The following is a 22,571-nucleotide window of genomic DNA, read 5'->3' on the forward strand; positions in this document are numbered from 1 at the left end:
TTCACTCACCACCTGCACAGGGGTGGAGGCAGAGACCAGTCTGGTTCAGATACGATCAGAACTATCTGCATAGTGAGATGCCTCCAGAGGTAAATGAGAAAAAAAGTCTGTTGTTTGCATCTTTGCCTTTTTGCATAAAGAGTTCCACAGAACACTAACTATTTTCAGTAGAAGAGGAGGAGCTGCTGTTACATTTCCCTAAATCTACACCAGAACTAGTTAACTTTGGTGTTAGTGGTGAACACTGGCACAGACAGTCCACAGAGCAGCATCAGGATGGAAGGGATCGTCATTGGTGTCTTGTGTCTCTCAGGTCAGTGAATCTAACTGTTTGTATGATGTCTAACAGGAAATCTGAATATAGAGATTAATTTGAGTCTTCATACATAACAAAAATAACTGGTTTCATCCTCAGGGTGCCTCACCTTCTCCACATGCCTCCTCCATCAGTACCACTTTGTGTCTGATGTAATGACTTGGACTGAAGCTCAGAGCTACTGCAGAGAGAAGTACACAGACCTGGCCACTATTGAAAACACTGAAGAAATGAAGAAACTTAAAGACACAGTTTTTAACGCTGGTCACAGCTCTGAGGTTTGGATTGGCCTGTACAGTCATATTGACTGGAAGTGGTCAGATGGGTTCAACCAGAGTGGAGCTGAATATAGGAGGTGGTATTCTGGTGAACCAAACAATTGGGAGGCCAATCAGTTATGTGTGAACATGAGGAACGATGGAAGATGGTCTGATATTGACTGCCCTGAACAGATTCCATTTGTCTGCTACAGAGGTAATTATGTGCTTTATGTTGATCTTTACTATACAACATAAAATATAATATTTGATTTTGAAAACCATTGTGTGATCTCAACAATCCCTCTTTTGTTCTCAAACTTAACTGCAGGAACATTAGAGGATTCTGACTTTGTGCCAGTGACTACAGCAAAGACTTGGTCTGAGGCTCAGAGGCACTGCAGAGAACACTACACAGATCTGGCCACTGTGAGGAACAACGCTGACAACGGCAAGATACTGGACTTGATACCCCATGGCAATTGGGCATGGATCGGTTTGTACAGAGATCCTCAGATTTACTGGTCCGACGGGAGTAACTACTCATTCAGCTCCTGGGCTCAGGATTACCACAGACTTTACTCCTTGAAAGTCATATGTGGTGTTGCAGATTTGGGAGGAAACTGGAGGTTATTTTCCTGTGATGGCAGAAAACCATTTGTCTGCTACAGCGTCCCAAGTGAGAATCCTTTTTTTATTTTAGTGTTGCTTATTATTTATTTGTGAGTTTTCTGACAGGCCTGATCAAACTGTCTTGTAGGCAACATGCAGCCCAGAAACCAGAGTTTCATCATTCTGTGTTTTAAATCGAAGATTTGAATAGTTGTATCTCCACAGGAATAACTGTAGGTTTCACTAAACTATAGACCAGATTAAAGGTGTGTTTTGTTTCTCTCCTCGTTCTTTGTCTGAGCAGCAGTGAAGACGTTGGTGAAGATGAGGGTGAAGCTAGAGGACTCCTCTGTGGACCTGAATGACCCTGCTGTGAAAGAACAGATTCTGAAACAGGCAAGTCTCCAAAATCCACCCTGAAACATTAACTCATTCATAGACCCTGGACAGATGTATTACAGAGTTTAACCTCATCAAATAACTATGAAGGAGACGTGTGAATGTAAAAACAACTCCAGTCACAGATGTTCTACAATGCAAAGCAGCCACAATGATGGAAAGAAGAGTTATAATCAGGCACATGCACAGATAGACCCCTAGTGGTGCTCAAGCACCTGCCCTTTTGAACTAAAACACTAAAACCACAAAAGTCTTTGTCTGAGAGAGCAAAGGAATCTGTTGAAAGTATTTCAAATATTCTCCATTTCTGTTTTTCAGTTCCAGGACAGATTGAAGGAGAACGGACTGAGTGGTGTCACCTTGAAGTGGAAAGAACAGGCTGATGGGAAAGTTTTCCAAAAGGAGGAAAAAGGTTCTCACAAGAGAAAGAAGACTGAACTTTAATATCTGAATTCAACTTTTTTGCATGTGCTTTTGTTTCAGGTCGGCACGTATACACACCTCTATCACTGTACGCAGTTAGACCATACCAATGAATGATGTTGTAGTAAAACTAGCCTTTGTGTGCTTATATGCTTAAACTGTGCGTCTGTGTATAAAGAGCATCAGGAACTGTATGCAGCCCAGGAAGAATTGTGATGTCCTGTCATTTTAGTTTGTTAAGTTTCAGTCTCAGTGTATTTTCTGTTTCCTGTTTTATTTTGTAGTATCTGTCCCTTTGGTGTGGTTTCGGTCATTACTTCCTGTGGTTGATTGTCGTGCCCAATCCTCATGTGTTTCACCTGTGCGTAATTGCCCCTTCCTTTCCTCTGTATTTAAGCCTCTGTGTTTCCCTTTGTCCCCTGTCGGTTTGTACTCGTTGTTTTCTACCCGTTTCCACACGGGTCAGATAAGGTTTGTTTGTTCGTTCCTGCTGTCTCGACCAGCTTCCTCGTTCCTTGTTCTCCCTGCGCCTTGACGCCAGAGTTACTTGTGTTAGTGTTCCTGTTTGTTTTTGTCTTGTTTAAAGACTCTTTTGTATATTAAATACCTTTTTGTTTGTTACCTCTGCATCCTGGGTCCATCTCCTTCCACAAACCGTAACAAGAATGTCTAATTAACACCAGACACAGGGAGAGTCTCCATCGGAAGGAAAATGTAATTAGTTGCTAGGCAGGTTAATAATGTTACAGCTGATTATGTCTTATACTAAGGGAATGACAAAGACCCACAGCACAGGTCAAGCCCATGCAAAACAGATTTCTGGTTGCAACTGTACGCTTTCACCAGACAGCACCATATATCCAGCATAAATGTATGCGCCCCTACTGTAATTGTTTTTTTTTTAGCCTATATTAAGTGTGTGGAAAGGTAATCATAAAAAAAAATGCAGATAGACATCGCCCGAATCTAATGGAGTCTGGAGACAGGACCTTCTAAATCGAGTAAGGCCTGAAACAGAGGCCTCCAGAACTCCAAGATTTATAATGATGTCAAAGTTAGACCAACAACCACAACTTTAATACACCATTAGATTCGACCCCTGTCGTAACTATAGGGGGAGACAAAGTCAACTTGGGAATGTATGACACCATTAGGTTTCGTGACGAATCAGAAGTTTTACAACTCTGGTTTACAACTTGGAAAAGAATAAACTCTACTGCATTGAACTCTGACCATCTCCAGTGAATTCTTTTGACCAACTATTGAGACTCCACTAATAGCAAAGTATACGTGTTGGAAAAGAAGTCTAGACTCAGCATCTGGTCCAGTGTTAGACCTTTTATCTCCAACAATGCATCCTGTAGAAGAGTCTGACCCTCATCATTATTTACATTTCACAAACAAATCCTTTGTTTTATTTCTCACAGGTTTGTAAAGGTGAAACAAATAACCACAGGTTTTAAAGGATTTCTGAATAATGTCCAAAGAATTAGACTCACATTTAATCACAGAAATCCAACCAGGCAGGTAAGATTAGACCACGCCTCCTGCAGCAGACAGACAGAAGAGAATGGGCTGCAATTTACCTATAAAACATTAAGTAGATTTACTTTCTGTCTATTGTATATTGTTTAACTTAACACAATGCTCGTCCACACTGTCATATGTCTCTTTTAAATGCAGTATTGGACAAGGTTTATTTCAAGACTGAGTCTTGGTGGTGGCCTCTTCCAAATCCATTTGACATGAAACTTCCTCCACAAGTGCTACTGCTGCAGGAGGCGTGGTTGAATCATACCGGCCTGTTCCAATTGGAACAGTGGACCAGTTCGATTATTGAAATATTAAAAAAACATAACGTAAACATGTAATGCAAAAAAAAAAATATGCAGTGGTGTAGACAGTCAGATTTGCTGATATACGAAGTGGAGACAAATTGTAAATAAATCTACTTAATTAAAGTTCAATACATAAAAAATGTAGTACTGTAATGCAATACATGTACCTGTACTTCATGACATCCCACAATAGCATGCATACAATGTCCTGTGAATGGTATTTCTCAGTTGAAAATGCAGTTTCATACCTGCACTGCAACTAATTCTGGACCGTTATGACCCTTTACAAAATAAACAATAGTTAAAATAGTAAAACCTCAACACAATCTATATTTATATTAAAATGTTAATACTTCAGGGTGCACTGCACCCCTACATTACCCCAACAATCACACTTTTCTATTTAAAACAAAAGTTTGTTTGGCTTACCGAGGACATGTGCACAGGCATGATCACAAGAGCAGTAATGAATGCTGACACACACCAGTGCTCAATCGGCCTTTTAACTGCTGAGATGCTCTCCCTTGATTTGCCAAATTGTGCCTGGGTCCTAGTGCCCCCCCACTCCTCTACACAAGTATCTGCATCCAAGTCCAGTTGCCATGGAACCAAGTTTTCTTGGACAACCATGACCTGGATGACTTAGAATCTTCACAGACAATTTATTATATGTTGTGGCAATAGCTTCCTGTTTTTCTGTATATTTCCAAGACACTAACCGTGGTATCAAGATAATATATAAACTTTGTTGTGGCAGCTTGCTGGCTCCTCCATTAATGTGCATTGGGAAGGCAATGGGCTTTATCGTTGGTGGTGAAACAGTGCCCCCTGTGTATGGGGTGCCGTTTGTAAAGCAGCTCACGCTGAAAATAACAGCAACATTTTGTCACATTTAGCTTCAAACCATGTTTAAAAAACTGGTGTGAATTTTTAAGAGTCACTTTTTTGCACATTTACAACAATATTTGTCAACTGGCCAGGCAGGGGACCCGAGACAATTGTTTCCTTATAATGTGGCAGAATTTGTGTAAGATATTGTTTGGGCTTCATAGAAATACGATATGAACCTCTGATATAAGTCTCTCTCGATCTCTCACTCTCTCTGGGCTTTCTGCATAATTTTCTGTTGTCCCTGTTTATCTATGTTTGCTCAGCCCTGTTTATCTGGAAGAAGATGAGGCTCTTGAAGAGGCAACTCTGACCTCCTCAAGCTTTTATTTTGTTACTTCCTGTTACCGGCATTTGAATTTGCATATTAGTTAAATATTTAGTTTCACCCGAAAAATTTAGATTTAGATTTAGATTTAACATTTAAATTTAACATTTAGATTTAGATTCAGATTTAACATTTAGATTTAGATTTAACATTTAGATTTAACATTTAGATTTAAATTTAAATTTAAATTTAGATTTAGATTTAACATTTAGATTTAACATTTATATTTAGATTTAGATTTCACATTTAGATTTAGATTTGAATTTAACATTTAGATTTAGATTTAGCATTTAGATTTAACATTTAACATTTAAGTGTAACATTTAACATTTGGATTTAAATATTTAAAATATCTCTAAGTTGACAAATATTGTTGTAAATGTGCAAAAAAGTGACTCTCAAAAATTCACACCAGTTTTTTAAACATGGTTTGAAGCTAAATGTGACAAAATGTTGCTGTTATTTTCAGCGTGAGCTGCTTTACAAACGGCACCCCATACCTGTGGGCTTGTTCATCACCTTGCATCTCACATCATTGGTCTCAGAAGAAGGCTGGAGCCCTCTGAAACTGTTATGGAGACAGAGGAGGTAGCAGCAGGCATCCTGTCAGTTAGAGCAATTCATGTTCGGATCATGTCCATAGTTGTTAAGCGAGATAGTCATACTTCTAATTTAGTGTTAGCTTATTTAAAGATGAAATTCACCACAAATATACTAATGCAGATAAAATATCTGGGGTTAGACCAAAGAGTCTGAGACCTTTAGAGGAATACTTCTATTTCCAAAAATGAGTTGAATAGATTAATGAGGTGGCAGAATAAGAAAGAAAAAGACATATGTAGCACCCCTTTAAGTTCTAAGCCAATGGTTGAAGCTGAGGTGCTAACAGCTATATAGGTCCGTGAACGGTTGCCTTAATAATAGCTCAAGAGAGGAGTTTAACTGTGTTGAACAGATGACAAATTTATTGCATAACAACAATCAACATACATTCACACTTCTGGATTTGTTGTATGAACACACATTAAAAATGCAATGATAGAGCTCTGTTAAAGTACCAAATAAAAGAGAGAAATAAAGATTAAGATTGTCCTTTAAAAGTGCAGTATTTGCTTCCTTCTGAGTTTGATCAATATTATGTTCCCTGCTACCCAGGTAGGCTTTGTGTGTGTATCTGCTTATCTGTCATCAACTGACATCGAGCAAGTCAGTCGTCTCCTATGGACAAGTCCACGGCTGGTCACACCGTATCCAAAGGCTCATGGGACTGTTAAGTTCTCTGGTAAAATTAAACTCAATCACTGGTTTTGCCAAACCTAATGTCAATAATCTGCATTGTAAACAATACACAAGGTGACACCACATTCCTCTGCTCTGTCAACTTTACCCTCTGTATGAAATGTGTTATGCAAGTAGGCTGCATTCCCTTGAATGCAATTCATGCACAAGTGTCTGACCACACACACACAAACACACACACACACGCATCCACTCACACACAAAGAGTGAGCCTCAGCAGTATTAAAACAGTATCAAGGAGACTAACGTGTCTTGTAGCAAACCATGCAACACTGGCACACAGTCTGAAAGAAAGAATATTTTCTCTATATCAGTTCACAAATAAAAGACTGTCTGGGCTTTAAAAGTGATCACAACAACTTGCTGATTGTGTGAAATGGCTTAACATATACATGACACAATGCTGAGAGAACCAATGGACATTATTATTAACATTATCATGTCGTGGATTGAATTAATTTCGGGCAGTTAGTGGATGAAATATCAGAATAATGAATTTGCATACTACACTATGACCTGACATATGGATCTTATTTTAATACAGCTAAAGGAAATCCTGTTGTTGACATTATTATCTAGATGTATGTGTGGCAGAAACTTGGACTATGGGCAGAGAAGGTCTCTGGTTCGTCTCTGGTTCGACTCCACGGAGAGACAACAAAAGACGAACCTGGATTGATCTGTCCAAAAATCCAAGAGTCTCCCTACCCTGTCTAGTGCCCCTGAGCAAGGCACCTTACTCCCCCAACATCTGCTCCCCGAGCGCCGTACATGGCTGCTCACTGCTCTGTGTGTACTGCACCAGATGGGTCAAAAGCAGAGATTAAATTTCCCTACCTGCATGAGTGTGCCTTTGCATGACTGTGCATGTGTTTGGGACGAATAAATGCATCTTATCTTACCTGTGAGCATAGCTACAGGTCTACCAGCTGGACCTCATTGTCTATGCAACTGGCCAGTCTGGCACAGCAGGTGATAAGAAACACTTGTTCTCCCAGTCAGAGGCTGCCTTGCACTGGGAGCTGAGGAGAGACAGAAGGGCACAGAGAGAACATCCAGTACCAGAGAAGGGAATCGAGCACAAGCAGAGGAGGGATTTGAGATAAGATAACAAACAGTCAATTGATATAGAAACAGAGTCAAGATGGAGAAACTAATAGACTAAAGTTTGTGTTAAGACACTATCATGTGTCAGTAGGTGTGCAGGCTGGTCTCATTACAATTTCGTAGGAAATGCTACTAAAACTAATGCATTAGAATTCGTAGGAATTCCACTAAATTGTGAGTCAGGAGGCTGGGGACACGTGACCTATGCGCTTCTCTCTCTCCGTGAAAACAAAAAACATGGCGGACATTCATCTAACCCTTACCCTAATATGAAAAAAAAATATGAAGTCTGCACCACGGTGATTCAGCAGAGTGACAGCCACAGGAATAAGTTGTTCCTGAACCTGCTGGTCCGGGAACGGAGGAACCTGTGGCGCCTCCCAGAGGGGAGGAGTGCAAACAGTCAGAGGCTTGGGTGTGAGAAATTGGGTTGTTAATAAACAAAGGTGTCTCTAACTTGGTCCAAAGTGAAACATATGATTGTTTATAAAGTAAAAATACATATTTTGACCATATCTGGCCATTAAATACCACTTAAAACAGATTTGAAGGATTTGAACCAGCTTGGACCTCAATGGGGTCTGAGAAAGTAAACCCCAGAGGGCTTGTGCTTGGAGCAAGATGAAATGTAGACTTTGTCATAGAACAAAAGCAAAGACATCATCGTAAAGGTCTTGACCTCGGGAGTAACATTATGTCAGTGGGAAAATTGTGGATGGCTCTTGCTCCTCAGGGATGACCTTTGAACCTTGCACCTGAGTCAGTTTTGAGGGCTTACAGGATGGAAACTAAATATGCAACAGACATGGTATGAACTGTTTTGGAAAGGTCTTGAACTCCACTACCATAGTCCAATGCAAAATTATGGGGGGCGCCACTGAGTAGGGCCAAAACCTTGAAAAAAGTAGATTTGAACGTTTGATTATTAAAAAAAACTAAATCTGACTAAACAGGTGTTTTTCTCACACCAAAAAACAATAAAGAAGCATGCAAGGTTCCCGGTCGCAATCTCACATAATAGTGAAAACACATCAGAACTACAAAAGATTGGAATAACACACACACACACACAGGTACAGGAACGCCATTCAATTTGTAGTTCTCTGTATGGTTCTTCCTGGTTTAGATTAGGGTTGTGAAAATAGGGTTTAGAAAACATATTAGCGGGGGTTTTTTTTAATCTTGAATGAAAATATTGAAACTGAAACACACATATCTTGACATAGATATCATCAAAACAGATTTCTATAAGAAATATTGCTAAAATATAGCATTTTCCAACAAGAATACAGCAATGTCCGCCATCTTGCTTTATCAGAGCGCTGCGGAGGTCTGCGCAGGCGCATTTCATAGGATTCTCTACGAAAATTTAGTGCTAAAAATCCATATGATTCTTTACGAAAATTTGGACATAACTTTTAGTACGATATCTTACGAACCGCTTCATGAGACCACGTTGCTCCTCTACAAAGTAAGCGCTTATTAGCATCACAAAACTAGAAAACTGTTTTGGACAGGCTGACAGTGCACATACAGCAAAGCCACAATGGAAGAGATCTATAATTTATGGCTGAAAGCTTAAAGTTTAAAGAAAGCTGTGCAATTCAATTATTTTAACGAATTTTGACATTTAACATAGTAAGTGTTAGTTAACACAGTTTACACACCATAACAAGTTTTACGACACATCTCCACTCGAAGTTCCTTTATGTCAATCAAGTCATTTTAGTTTTTTTCATGTCACTCAATATATATGTAGGGGGCAATGTGCATGGCCTGTATTTCAGTCAGCCACCAGGAGGCAGTCAAGACTCTTTTCATTCTGTGGATGTGAGAAGATCTGTAAACCGGTTACTTTGGTTTGAGCTTGAAAACCACGGATTTATAACTGAAACCCTGAAATATAAAACGGAGGGAGTAAAGTTGAAAAAGAGGTGGAAGTTATCAGGTGCAAAGAAAAATGCTTTAAAGTAGCATTATAGGAAATGTAGGTCACAGACAGTCCTCCCTTGGCCTCTGCTTCCATGTTAGTTTTTTAAATAATTGTCTCTGACATCAACAGTCAAACCCATGAAACTAGAACTTTATAATGAAACAGGAAGTTAAACAACTTCACACACATATTCTGTTGATAGAGATTAGGAAACATTGAACTCTCACACTAAGCTCTTAACTTAATGGAAGTACAACATTCAGTTGCTGGAATATCCCTGGGATAGTTTTACTGATTATCACTAACACATAAAATCTTGTTTTTATTTGCAGTATATCAACAGAAAGACTTTCTACATGTTATCGGGAGTATTAGTATGTACTCATGATCTAGATATGTTGGTTGCTTCTTCCACACGTCTTTATGAATGTACTCTCCTAAAAGCAGAGTTTATATGTAGGACAGTTAACCCCTCCCTTTCTTACCTTCCCTGAAGCCTCGTGGGGAAGGAGCGTCTCTTACAGATCTTACAGTAGCATGTTGGAGGCCCAGTGCAGGCTGCAGGCTCGAGCCCTTTCTCCATCAGAGAGCTTCCAGGCCCTGATCACCAGGGTTTTTACACACAAGCTTTTGTTTGTGTGTTTGAGTATAAACTGCAAATACACAAGGAGACAATCATTTAGAAGGGTTGTGTTTTTCTTATATGATGTTTGTTCATCTAATATATTATGATTTATTTATTTTATTTTATTTCTATACACCAACAAAATGTATTCAAGCCCTTCTTAGAGGTGAAACATTTAAATATCGTTGGCTTTATTAATATTTATCCTTTTAAATAGTTTACATTAATTAAACACATATTTTAATTGTTTCACTCACAGTCATGAAAGCAAAATAAACCTTTAAGGCAACTACAGCCTTCCTGAGGTTAACCCTAACCAGCAGCTCAAAGTAGCTCCACTTGCTCCATGTGCAGTGAGGAACTAGCCTGACGTTGTCATACTCACAATTCTAGTCAGAATGTGAGTCTGATACCGCTCCATTGGGATGTGATTATGGGGCGTGTTTCAACCGAACCAGAAAAAAAAATGCCTCTTGTCTCAATTGGATAGACCTACAACCAATCAGAGCAACGTAGTATGTGACGTATGTTAAGCGACGCATTGTGAGTTATTTACTAACGCCGGGTTCACATCGGATGCTGAAGCGACGCCGAAGCGACTCTTAAGCACAGCGCCAAGCCTTAAATAACAGCTGGCTCCCATCCACTCCCATGTTAAACCTTTGTGCGGGTTGCTGAAGCGCTCGTTTCGATCGTTTTTGCGTCGAGTCTATTTTTTGCGCTTGACGCGAGCGTATCGCGCCAGGAAACACACTGAAAAATGATTTTAAACGATATTGATGAAATATTTTATATGATATAAATTATCAAATATGCATCCCATACATTGAATTCCCCTTCTGTTGTCCTGGAGTTTTAATTTTACCAATGACATTATTAAATGTCGCCCTCTGCCCATCCACTACAGCCACACAAGCAGTCATAAAGATAAAAAGAGAGAGGGGGGGGGGGGAATAAGTAATTTACCCTCGACACCAGACATTTAACGGAGCAAACAGCGAAGTTCTTCAACATGGATGACATTAAATTAATAATTGAAGTGGAGAAGTGCAGTGAGTTGTATGATCCTCAGAACATGTTGTATAAAGACAACACCAAGAAAGACAAATGTTGGGACGCTGTTGCTTAATGTTGGAGCAACAAGTAAGTATATGCTTGAATACTACTGGATCAACGGGTGATATTATTAGCGCTGCCCGGCGGTTCAGTGTCGCTTCAGCGTCCGTTGTGAACAGCCAAGCGCTAGGCGCGATGGGGATTAGCGCAGGGCGGCTCTTTGGAGTCGCTTCCGCATTCTCTGTTCCTCTTTCAAAATGAATGCGCTGTCGAGGTCTTCTAAAACAGACTCAATGGCAGCATCTACACATCTCAGCTCTCCAGCGGCAGGCATGTTTGTTGAAAACGAATACAACCCAAGCGCACTTTGATGACGTTGTTGATTACGTTACTGTTGATCATCTGTCCATCATCGTATAAAGCCCGCCCTGACAATCTGATTGGTCCGAACAGTTTCTGTTCGGGCATAATTTCTCCCCAACGGAGCAACTCCAGACCGAAGTTCCCAACCTTAAATGTGGTGGGCGGGGCTAAGTTCGTCTGGCATCCAGGCTAGTGAGGAACGGATAACGAACCCGTAATAAAACTGACCATAAGAGGATAAATTCTACCCTATCGGTTCTTGTAACCCTACATTTTAACATTTTGGATGTACTTTTAAAAACACTCTGCACCTCCCTTATACACACACGCACAGACACACACAGATCAGAGTCAGCTGACAGCATGGACAGAGGAAGCGGTGCAGCGGTGGAGTGAAGTGAACCAGGTAAAGTCTAAGATGATTGTGGAGTAGAGCAGGGGTTCTCAAACTTTTGCAAGTTGGGCCCCCAAAAAGCTGGTTAGGGGTAGTTGGGGCCCCCCCGACCCTCCGCCGCCCTCCACTGCCGCCCTCAACTACACCACCATATATAGATAGATAGATAGCATATTGTTATTGATAGGCCTGACATGTCAAGGTTAGGCTATTGTTATTGTTAGGCCCATACAGATAATTATTATTACTATTTTACTATTTATTATTATTATTCTGTCTTGCGCGGCCGGCAAAATCAGTGTTTTTCTGCAATTGTATGGTGTTTGCCAAGCTTAGCAATTCTATGAGCAACTATATACGATGCCTCCAGACACTGCTTGGAGACAGTGCTATGCTTGGAGATGGTGGTTTGTTTTTGCTGGAGGCCATCACATTTACGTTTAAATAAGTCCACAGGCTTCTCTTTCAAGTCAGGGTGTTTGGTGTCGAGGTGCCTTTTTAATTTGCATTGCTTCATGATGTCATTTGCCAGCACCTCGGCCAGTGGCGGTTCTACATGGAATTGCGCCCCGGGGCGAGACCCCCTCCGAAGAAGTTAGCTAGCTAGAAGGCTAGCTCTTGGGGCTATGAGCTTTCTAAAAACGACTGTGGAGCAAATTTCTCCTTAGATTAGGCTACGAATAGGCCTGCTGCAAGTGCAGGAAGGTATTACTAAGAAAGGAGTGAGTCTTTAAAAAGACTGTTTAAAAAGCAATGAACATCTGAATGATAGAGAAAACAAGAGCAATCACACAAACTCTGCAGGGTGTCGTCTCAGTGAGGGTGAGCGCTGACCATGCCTGCAGTTACTTTTATACTCGGAAGCGTACATACAAAATATAAATTGTTTTTCTTTTCTTTCTCCGTCTGTGACATCAGACTCAGAGAGTGTTCGGGACCCCCCAGGGGGGCACGCTTCCCACTTTGAAAACCACTGGAGTAGAGGAAAGGCCCGGATCTAGACAGCTCAGATTTGTCTGTGAATAGAAATTTGGGGTGGACACCTTTTCACACAGTGACTTTGGCTAGGTCAGTGTTTTGGTTTTCTGACAGCAGCTGAAGGCAGCGCAAAAAAAACCCAAACGTATTTACCCCTTGGGACTCATGTGAGTGTGTGTGTACGCACACTCCTGATCAAAATCTTAAGACCAGTTCAAAAATTGCATGAATTTGCATTTTGCACTGTTCCACTGATCTTCAAAATGCAAAAAGAAGAAATGGGAACAAGAGACCAAAAGTTGTGAGCAGGCAATTTATTGAAAACAACAATTTAACTGAAGTAGGCTGTTCATCAGCTGATCAAAAGTTTAGGACCACAGCTCAAAAAAAAAAAAAAAACTCCTAAAACAGAAATTAAAGTGTCAAAAACTGACTCAGTAATGAGTAGCTCCACCATTATTGTTGATCACTTCAAAAATTCGTTTTGGCATGCTTGATGCAAGTGTTTCCAAAAGGCTAGTGCGAATGTTGCGCCAAGTGGTGAAGATGGCTTCACGAAGGGCATCCACTGTCTGGAACTTCCCTTGCCATCCATCCCCAAATGTTCTCAATTGGATCAAGATCAGGGGAACACGCAGGATGGTCCAAAAGAGTGATGTTATTCTCCTGGTAAAAAGTCTTGGTCAGACGGGCATTGTGAATTGGAGCGTTGTCCTGCTGAAAAACCCAGTTGTTACCACACAGACGAGGGCCCTCAGTCATGAGGGATGCCCGCTGCAACATCTCCACATAGCCAGCTGCTGTTTGACGCCCCTGCACAACCTGGAGCTCCATTGTTCCATTGAAGGAAAAAGCACCCCAGATCATGATGGCGCCCCCTCCACTGTGCCGCGTAGAAAACATCTCAGGTGGCATCTCCTTGTCATGCCAGTAACGTTGGAAGCCATCAGGACCATCAAGGTTAAATTTGTTCTCGTCAGAGAATAAAACTTTCTTCCACCTTTGAATGTCCCATGTTTGGTGCTCCCTTGCAAAGTCTAAACAGGCAATTTTGTGGCGTTGAAGGAGACGTGGCCTTTGAAGACGTTTCTTGTTTTTGAAGCCCTTCCTTTGCAGATGCCATCTGATGGTTAATGGGCTGCAGTCAGCACCAGTAATGGCCTTAATTTGGGATGAGGATCGTCCCGTGTCTTGACGGACAGCAATTCGGATCCTCCAGCTCAGCGCCGGTGAGATTTTTTTGGGTCTACCACTTGATTTTTTTGGTTCCTTAACCCTGAGGATCTTTTAAGAAATGCAAAATGACTGTCTTACTGCGTCCAACCTCAGTAGCGATGGCACGTTGTGAGAGGCCTTGTTTATGCAGTTCAACAATCCTACCACGTTCAAAGACGGTGAGCTTTTTTGCCTTTGCCATCAAGAGATCTTCACAGTGTGATTACTTGACAGGAAATGACATGGAATCCACATTTTTGCACAGATTTTGGCTTTTAAAGGCTGTGGTCTTAAACTTTTGATCAGCTGATGAACAGCCTATTTGAGTTAAATTGTTGTTTTCAATAAATTGCCTGCTCACAACTTTCGGTCTCTTGTTCCCATTTCTTCTTTTTGCATTTTGAAGCTCTACTTAGAACCTTCCTAAGATCCAACAGTGCAAAATGCTAATTCATGCAATTTTTTAACTGGTCTTAAGATTTTGATCAGGAGTGTATGTGTATGTGAGTGTGCATTCCGCCTCGCAACAGGAGGAGATGAGAGAGGAGATGGGACACAACTTGCTAAAATGTTGATGCTATTCTTTTGTAAACAATAGGGTACATATTAGGTACGATACTAAGTCATAAGGTTGAGATACAGGATTTGTATTTTCTTCATCACGTTGAAATGGGCTTCCATAGATTTTGACCTGACAACTTCCTTCTATGAAACTGCAGTTCATGTAAGAATTCTACTTTATATTTTTGATTGTAATTTTCTATTGTGCTGTTCAGCATTGCCATTAAAAGGTGTTTTGTATTTAGGCCTCCACCACTGAGGGTGCAGAGAGGGACATTGCACTCACAATCATGAGGACATACACTTTCTGAAGAGATGGAGATTTGGAGCCAGAGGACGTGGGAATCGTGATTGAAGGCATCAAAGTCCCGGAAAACTTAGGGAGGGTGATAATGGGGTTCATCATGCTGTTTGGGATCATTAATGCCCTTGATCGGAGCTTTCCAGACAACATCAAGTAGACCTCCAAGTTTATTCAGTAATGAATTTGAATTGGCACAAGCTCAATGCAAAGATACAGCAGCTGAAAATAAAGTTGTTTGCATGAGTGGGAAACACAGCCGACAGAGTTCTGTGACCTCAGTGATGTTTCCCACGGTCTGATATTTTTAAAGACTGGATTTCCATGAGCTGGGAGAAGTCTGTTCACATATGGAAATTCTGTCCACGTAACTTCCCCTTTCCATCTATGTGACTTTGACTCTGCTCTACACCTCTTGTGTACCTCTGCCTTGTCACCTTCATGACTCTCAACTCAGGCCAAATGGACATAAACAGGATTATACTGTAGTTTTCATTGGTTGTGAATGACCTCTTAATGCTGCCAGTCACTCTGTTACAGATCAGAAGCTACATTTCAATTACTGCTCTAATGAGTTATAATGAGTTAAAACCGGAGTCTGTTGGTCTGTAAAAGAAAACATTTACAGACCAACAAGTGTATTGCCTTGTTGGTTAAGGGACTGAGGGATTGCTAGGCATTTATTTGTCACCAGCTAGAGAGCTAGGCATGAGAGTCAAACTGGTGAATGGCTATTTCTGAAAAATTGTGATCAATAATGCTAGATGCATGGACCCAAGGTGAGAAATTTCTTTGTAAATTGGCTTCTTTATGGCTGTATGGATGTCATGTTGAATATTAGGAGAACACTGTAGATTTCTTGGCCTCTTAATGCTGATAATCACTCTGCTACAGAGTTGTTAAGATTACCATTTGTTTCAAATGCACTTCAAAGTGTTTAGCATAAAATGTATTCAAGTAAAAGTTAATATATTATAAGTATAAAACTATATGTATTTGTATTGATGCTGAATTCAGGATAACTATCAGGATTGTGTTTTATTTCCTGATCAGTTTGTTTCTTGATATTTGTTGTATGTAAAACAAACAAAAAAGTTTTCAATGTTGGTTGATTTTTACGATGCCAGTTTCTGAGGGGTAAAAAAAACGGAGGATCTGATGAAACGCATTATTAATTTCCAAATATATAATTTTGTGTTGGACTAACTTGCATTAATTTCAAATCATCTATGTAGATATTTTACTTTAGCTGCCTTTAAAAATGATAAGTTGGTGTTATGTAAATCAACTTAACTAATCGCCTAGTTAAAGTAATAATGTTATTTTAGCTTTATGTGAGAGAAATTAGGTGGACTAATCAGAAGATATTATATTGCAGGGGTTTTATAAAATTTAGTTGGAGCTACATATATTTATTGGATGGAAAACCTGCCAAAAATTTAATTGAGTTCACCCGATGAGTTATTTTTTTCATTGTAGCCACTGACAGGAAGTACCTTTTTCAATTAAAAATAATTTCATTGATTTCAGGTTATCTAATGAATTTTACTTTCACTTTTCAGAAAGTGTAACTGAGCAGTTGATTGGCTGGTGTACTGCAGGAGTCTGTCTCAGTCTCAGGATGGTTGGGGTCAGGGGGTAGTTCAGAGGAACATGTTGTTTTCCTCCATCCCGGTTCAGCACAGCTCTAACACAGCCTCAGAGTTTGAGACAAGAGAAGATCTAAAAATGACAAACAGAGACACAGACAAAGGGAGTAAACAGTCCTGCAGAAGCACTCGTGGATTTTGGGGGGCAGGTGCTCAAATTTCAAAAGGGGCACATGGAAGAAGGCTTGTATGCCGACATGACTTAAAGCTACAATTTGCTGTGAGGGGGACTTCTTCTCTTTACGAGGCATGTTCGCACTGCAGAATGAAATATCATGAGGAAATATGATACACTGAAAACACATACACACACAGTGGTATTTCTTTTTACTGTCCATAGCATTCTGACGTCATGTACATTATTTATTCAACTGAAACGTTCTCTCCAGTGAGGTATTGTGTTTATTGTGATTGTGCTGTTGTAAATATTACTGTTGCTGCTGTTGAAATAATATTTGGTCGTATTACAAATCTAATCCTGTTCTGAATTCAATAGTATTGATAACTGGGAGGATGTGAAAATCCCAGTTCAAATCCATTCACTATAAGACTTATAATCTTTACACACACACAGACACACACACACACACACATACACACACACACACACACACACACACATACACACACACACACACACACACACACACACACACACACACACACACACACACACACACACACACACACACCACAAACCTGTGAAAATCCCTGTAACTTTCTTTAAATCGATGGACAGAAGTTCAAAAGAAAGACGTAGAGAAACAAAAATGGCCATCATTGCCGTTTTCTTTTTTGTTTATTGTTCACTGCGTTGATGTACAAATACACCAAATAACTTGCACTCTGTTGCAGCAACCCCTAATTGGTCATTTTATTTATAGCAAATTTTGTATTATTTGTTCTTCACGAAGGGCCATGGGCATGATCTCACTCCCCCCCCCCCCCAAAAAAAAAGGATAACATGTTTCTGAATGTGCATGTTTAAAATATAATATTCGTGTGAGTTTTAGGCCCTATAATCAAACTACAATGGCACTTAGTAAAAACTCATAACTCAAACAAGGCCCAACACTCCCACTATATTCAACCAAGTTGCAACTATCCTGCTCGATTTCTCTTTCAGTGAAGATACATAAATAATTTTCTGATAAATCATCAATATTGTTATCAAACACTTTCATCTCGTGAAAAGAAGAGATCTCAGAGGTCAAAGCTCAGAGTGTCCTCATATGGGTCCAGAAAATGTATGAAGAAATAAACTCCACAGGCAAAAACCACAGGGTGAAAAAAAAAATCTGAGTTGCTGGTTTTTGTTAAATGTCTGACAGGCCTGATCTTGGGGGCAACAAGCAGCCTGGAGACCAGAGGTTCCTCACTGTGTTGTGAATAAAAGGTCCAAGTACTTCTTCACAAAGCTAGTACCACTGTAAACTTTCTCTCCTTGTTCTTGAAGTTAAGCTGAAGGACTCCTCTGGACCTGAATGACCCTGCTTTGAAAGCAGACATTCTGAAATCAGCAAATTTTCAAAATCCACCCTGAAACACATTCATTGACCCAGGACAGATATAATACAGAGTTTGATGACATCAAATAACCCTGAGGGAGATGAGTGAATACAAATAACTCCTGCCAGAGAGGATTTACAATGCAAAGCAGCCAGAACACTGGAAAGAAGAGTTATCATGTTGACTCCTTTGAATTATTTTAATAATTCTCCCAGGTATTGCTGCTGTAGAGCTGCTGTTTTTGGTTGAGATCAGGAAACACACAACATGCTGGGGCTGAGTTGGTGCTCGGGCCTACAAGGACTGGATCTGAGACATGTGGTGCAAATTGTGTCTTCATGAACACATCCATGTTGTAAAGATGAACACTGGATACCTGAAGGCAGGCTTCAATATCCAGAAGGGTTACAGCCTGAGGTTTGGAAATTGGGTAATTAGTTAATTCAATTTAATTTGTTTAGCCCAAAATCTTAAAATAGATTATCTCAATGCACTTTACGTAGTTAAGTTGACACCTTGTAAAATTATAGAGAAAGCCAGACAGAGTTTTAAGTTATCATTTGGGATGATAGCAGTATAATAATAATAATAATAATATTTTAATTATTAAAATACTCATTTATTTTCTTCTCTTCTCATCCTTGTTTTTATCTGATCTACATATTGGATGGAATTAGAGGTGATCACAACATTAATAGATAAACATTTCAAACATCCCTGTCACAGAGGTATCATTGGATCCACGTTGTGAGCAAGACAAACAGACATTCATTCACTCACCACCTGCACAGGGGTGGAGGCAGAGACCAGTCTGGGTCAGATACGATCAGAACTATCTGCATAGTGAGATGCATCCAGAGGTAAACGAGAACAATGTTGTTGTTTGCATCCTTGACTTTTTTGCATAAAGAGTTCCACAGAACACTGTCTATTTTCAGTAGAAGAGGAGGAGCTGCTGTTACATTTCCCTAAAGCTGCACTAGAACTAGTTAAGTTAGGTGTTAGAGGTGAACACTGGCACAGACAGTCCACAGAGCAGCATCAGGATGGAAGGGATCTTCATTGGTGTCTTGTGTCTCTCAGGTCAGTGAATTTCACTGTTTGTATGATGTCTAACAGGAAATCTGAATATAGAGATTAATTTGAGTCCTCATACATAACAAATATAACTGGTTTCATCCTCAGGGTGCCTCACCTTCTCCACATGCCTCCTCCATCAGTACCACTTTGTGTCTGATGCAATGAATTGGACTGAAGCTCAGAGCTACTGCAGAGAGAAGTACACAGACCTGGTCACTATTGAAAACACTGAAGAAATGAAGAAACTTAAAGACACAGTTTCTGCCGCTGGTCACAGCTCTAAGGTTTGGATTGGACTGTACAGTCACATTGATTGGAAGTGGTCAGATGGGTTCAACCAGAGTGGAGCTGAATATAGGAAGTGGCATTTGAATGACCCTACCAATGAAGGAGCCAATCAGTTCTGTGTGGTCCTGACAAATGATGCAAAATGGTATGATCTTGAATGCCATAGAACGAGTCCATTTGTCTGCTACAATGGTAATGTTGTGCTTTATATTGATCTTTACAATACAACATAATGTCTAAGATATGATTATGAAAACCATTGTGTGACCCCAACAATCCCTCTTTTGTTCTCAAACTTAACTGCAGGAACATTAGAGGATTCTGACTTTGTGCTAGTGAATCAAGCAAAGACTTGGTCTGAGGCTCAGAGGCACTGCAGAGAACACTTCACAGATCTGGCCACTGTGACGAACGACACTGACAACAACAAGATACAACAAATGATAATACCTCTTGCATGGGCATCGATCGGTTTGTACAGAGATCCTCAGATTTACTGGTCCGACGGGAGTAGCTACTCATTCAGCTCCTGGTATCAGGGTCAACACCTACTTGGCTCGATGAAAGTCGTATGTGGTGTTGCAGACTTTGAGCAGGGAGGAAACTGGAGGTTATTTTCCTGTGAAGAAAGAAAACCATTTGTCTGCTACAGCGTCCCAAGTGAGAATCCTTTTTGAATTTTAGTGTTGCTTATTATTTATTTGTGAGTTATCTGACAGGCCTGATGAAACTGTCTTGTGGGCAACATGCAGCCCAGAAACCAGAGGTTCCTCACTCTGTGTTTTAAATCAAAGATTTGAGTAGTTCTATCTCCACAGGATTAACTGTAGGTTTCACAAACTATACACCACATTAAATGTGTGTTATGTTTCTCTCCTCGTTCTTTGTCTGAGCAGCAGTGAAGACATTGGTGAAGATGAGGGTGAAGCTAGAGGACTCCTCTTTGGACCTGAAAGATCCTGCTGTGAAACAACAGATTCTGAAACAGGCAAGTCAGCAAAATCCACCCTGAAACATTAACTCATTCATAGACCCTGGACAGATGTATTGCAGAGTTTGACACCATCAAATAACCACGAAGGAGACGAGTGAATGTAATATAACTCCAGTCACAGATTTTCTACAATACAAAGCAGCCACCACAATGGAAAGAAGATTTATAATCATGTTGACTCCTTTAATTATTTATGACAGATTATTCTTCGAGGTATTGATAATGTAGATCTGCAGTTTTTTATTTGAGACCAGGAAACATGAATCCTTATTCTGGCATGATTGCAATGTGACGATCACAAAATACAAACATTCCAGCAGACAAATATCTTGGTAGCTGAGCAGTTACAGCTCCTGCCACGAAAGCTCAGTGTCCATGTAAATATTATCTTTCCAATAAAAACCAAAGATGACTCAAAAGAAAATGTTACTTTGGGACCTGATGCTGTTTATGTGTCCAGAGCTGCAGGAGTCAGACAAACAACAATTATAATTCCAAATCTCCTTTTAATATTATTATTATTAATATTCTGTTATGAATTATTAGAGCCGTCACTGTTTGTCTCTCTTCTCTTCCCTATTTTCAACCCCCCTCTCCTTCTTGCCCACATTGACTCTGGTTCTAGAGGTTTCTTCCAGTTAATGCGGGAGTTTTTTCTCCATAGTCTCCAAAGTGCTTCTAATTGTAGGAACTGTTGGTTTTCTCTATACATTTTAAAGTCTTGACCTTCTATGCAAAGTTCCTTGAGATGATGTTTATTATGATATATAAGCTAGATAAAGAGAATTGAATTGACTAAAAACACATAACTATTTTTCCTAGAGAGCAAAGGAATCTGTTAAAAGTATTTCAAATAGTCTCCATTTCTGTTTTTCAGCTCCAGGACAGATTGAAGGAGAACGGACTGAGTGGCATCACCTTGAAGTGGAAAGAACAGGCTGATGGGAAAGTTTTCCACAAGGAGGAGAAAGGTTCTGACAAGAAAAAAAAAACTGAGCTTTAAAGATTTGAATTCAACTTTTTTTGCATGCGCTAATGTTTCATGTCTGCACGTATACACACCTCTATCACTGTACGCAGTTAGACCATACCAATGAATGATGTTGTAGAAAAACTAGGCTTTGTGTGATTATATGCTTAAACTGTGCGTCTGTGTATAAAGAGCATTAGGAACTGTATGCAGCCTGGGAAGAATGTCTAATTTACACCAGATACAGGGAGAGTGTCCATCGGAAGGAAAATGTAATTAGTTGCTAGGCAGGTTAATAATGTTACAGCTGATCATGTCTTATACTAAGGGAATGACAAAGACCCACAGCACAGGTCAAGCCCATGTAAAACTGATTTCTGGTCGCAACTGTACGCTTTCACCAGACAGCACCATATATCCAGCATAAAGAAATGTAATCATGTATGCCCCCTTACTTTAATGATTGTTTTTTTAACCTATTTTAAGTGTGTTGAAATGTAATCCTAAAATAAAAAATGCAGATAGAAATCGCCCGAATCTGATCTGGAGAATCTACCCCTGTCTTAACTGTAAGGGGGGACAAAGTCAACTTGGGAAAGTTTAACACCTTTAGGTTCGGGACGAATCAGAAGTTTTGAACCAATCAGGAGATGAAGAGATCCACCTCCTGATTGGTTGAACAGGCAACAGTGAGACAAGGATGAGCATATAACCAGAGGGTTTGAAGCTCAGTCTTCATTTGGGTCCTGGAACCATCTCTGGTTTACTTCTTGTAAATGAATAAAATCTACTGCATTGAACTCTGACCATCTCCAGTGAATTCTTTTGACCAACTATTGAGACTCCAGTAATATACGATTTGGAAAAGAAGTGTAGACTCAGCATCTGGTCCAGTATTAGACGTTTTATCTCATACAATTACCTGTAGATATATTACATATTTACACTTTATAAACACATCCTTTGTTTTCTCACTCACAGGTTTGCAAAGGGGAAACAAATAACCACAGTTTTTTTTATGTTTCTGAATAATGTCCAAAGAATTAGACTCACATTCATCACGTAAATCCCATGAATTGACACTGATTACGTTCAATGCTTTAGGAAACAGTGTCTTCCAGCTTTCTCTTTTGACTCTGCTGATTCCTAGGGGTAAAACCACACACTGCAGTTGCAATGTATGCAGTT

General features: G+C 40.0%; 1 protein-coding gene across 2 annotated transcripts; it reads left to right on the forward strand.

Annotated features, from left to right (window-relative positions):
* The first annotated feature begins 18 nt into the window (after nt 1-18).
* LOC128430515 (macrophage mannose receptor 1) lies at nt 19-22,189 on the forward strand. 2 transcript variants are annotated; one of them, XM_053416606.1, is made up of 5 exons: nt 19-313; nt 416-790; nt 905-1,252; nt 1,490-1,581; nt 21,291-22,189. In XM_053416606.1, exons 1-5 carry the CDS (start codon nt 277-279, stop codon nt 21,414-21,416), a joined length of 978 nt encoding a protein of 325 aa, XP_053272581.1. In that variant the 5' UTR covers nt 19-276; the 3' UTR covers nt 21,417-22,189. The 2 variants fall into 2 exon arrangements, with proteins under 2 accessions (XP_053272581.1, XP_053272580.1); XM_053416605.1 differs by lacking the exons at nt 19-313; nt 416-790; nt 905-1,252; nt 1,490-1,581 and adding exons at nt 19,031-19,134; nt 19,237-19,611; nt 19,726-20,079; nt 20,316-20,407.
* The last annotated feature ends 382 nt before the right edge of the window (nt 22,190-22,571 follow it).

Source organism: Pleuronectes platessa, chromosome 23, assembly GCF_947347685.1.
Source record: "Pleuronectes platessa chromosome 23, fPlePla1.1, whole genome shotgun sequence".
Lineage (NCBI taxonomy): Eukaryota > Metazoa > Chordata > Actinopteri > Pleuronectiformes > Pleuronectidae > Pleuronectes > Pleuronectes platessa.

Coding starts and splice junctions, on each gene's coding strand:
- LOC128430515 (XM_053416605.1), top strand. CDS start 19,098: ATGGAAGGGATCTTCATTGGTGTCTTGTGTCTCTCAG. Junction 20,080..20,315: donor TGTCTGCTACAGCGTCCCAA/GTGAGAATCCTT, acceptor TTGTCTGAGCAG/CAGTGAAGACATTGGTGAAG. Junction 20,408..21,290: donor AACAACAGATTCTGAAACAG/GCAAGTCAGCAA, acceptor TCTGTTTTTCAG/CTCCAGGACAGATTGAAGGA.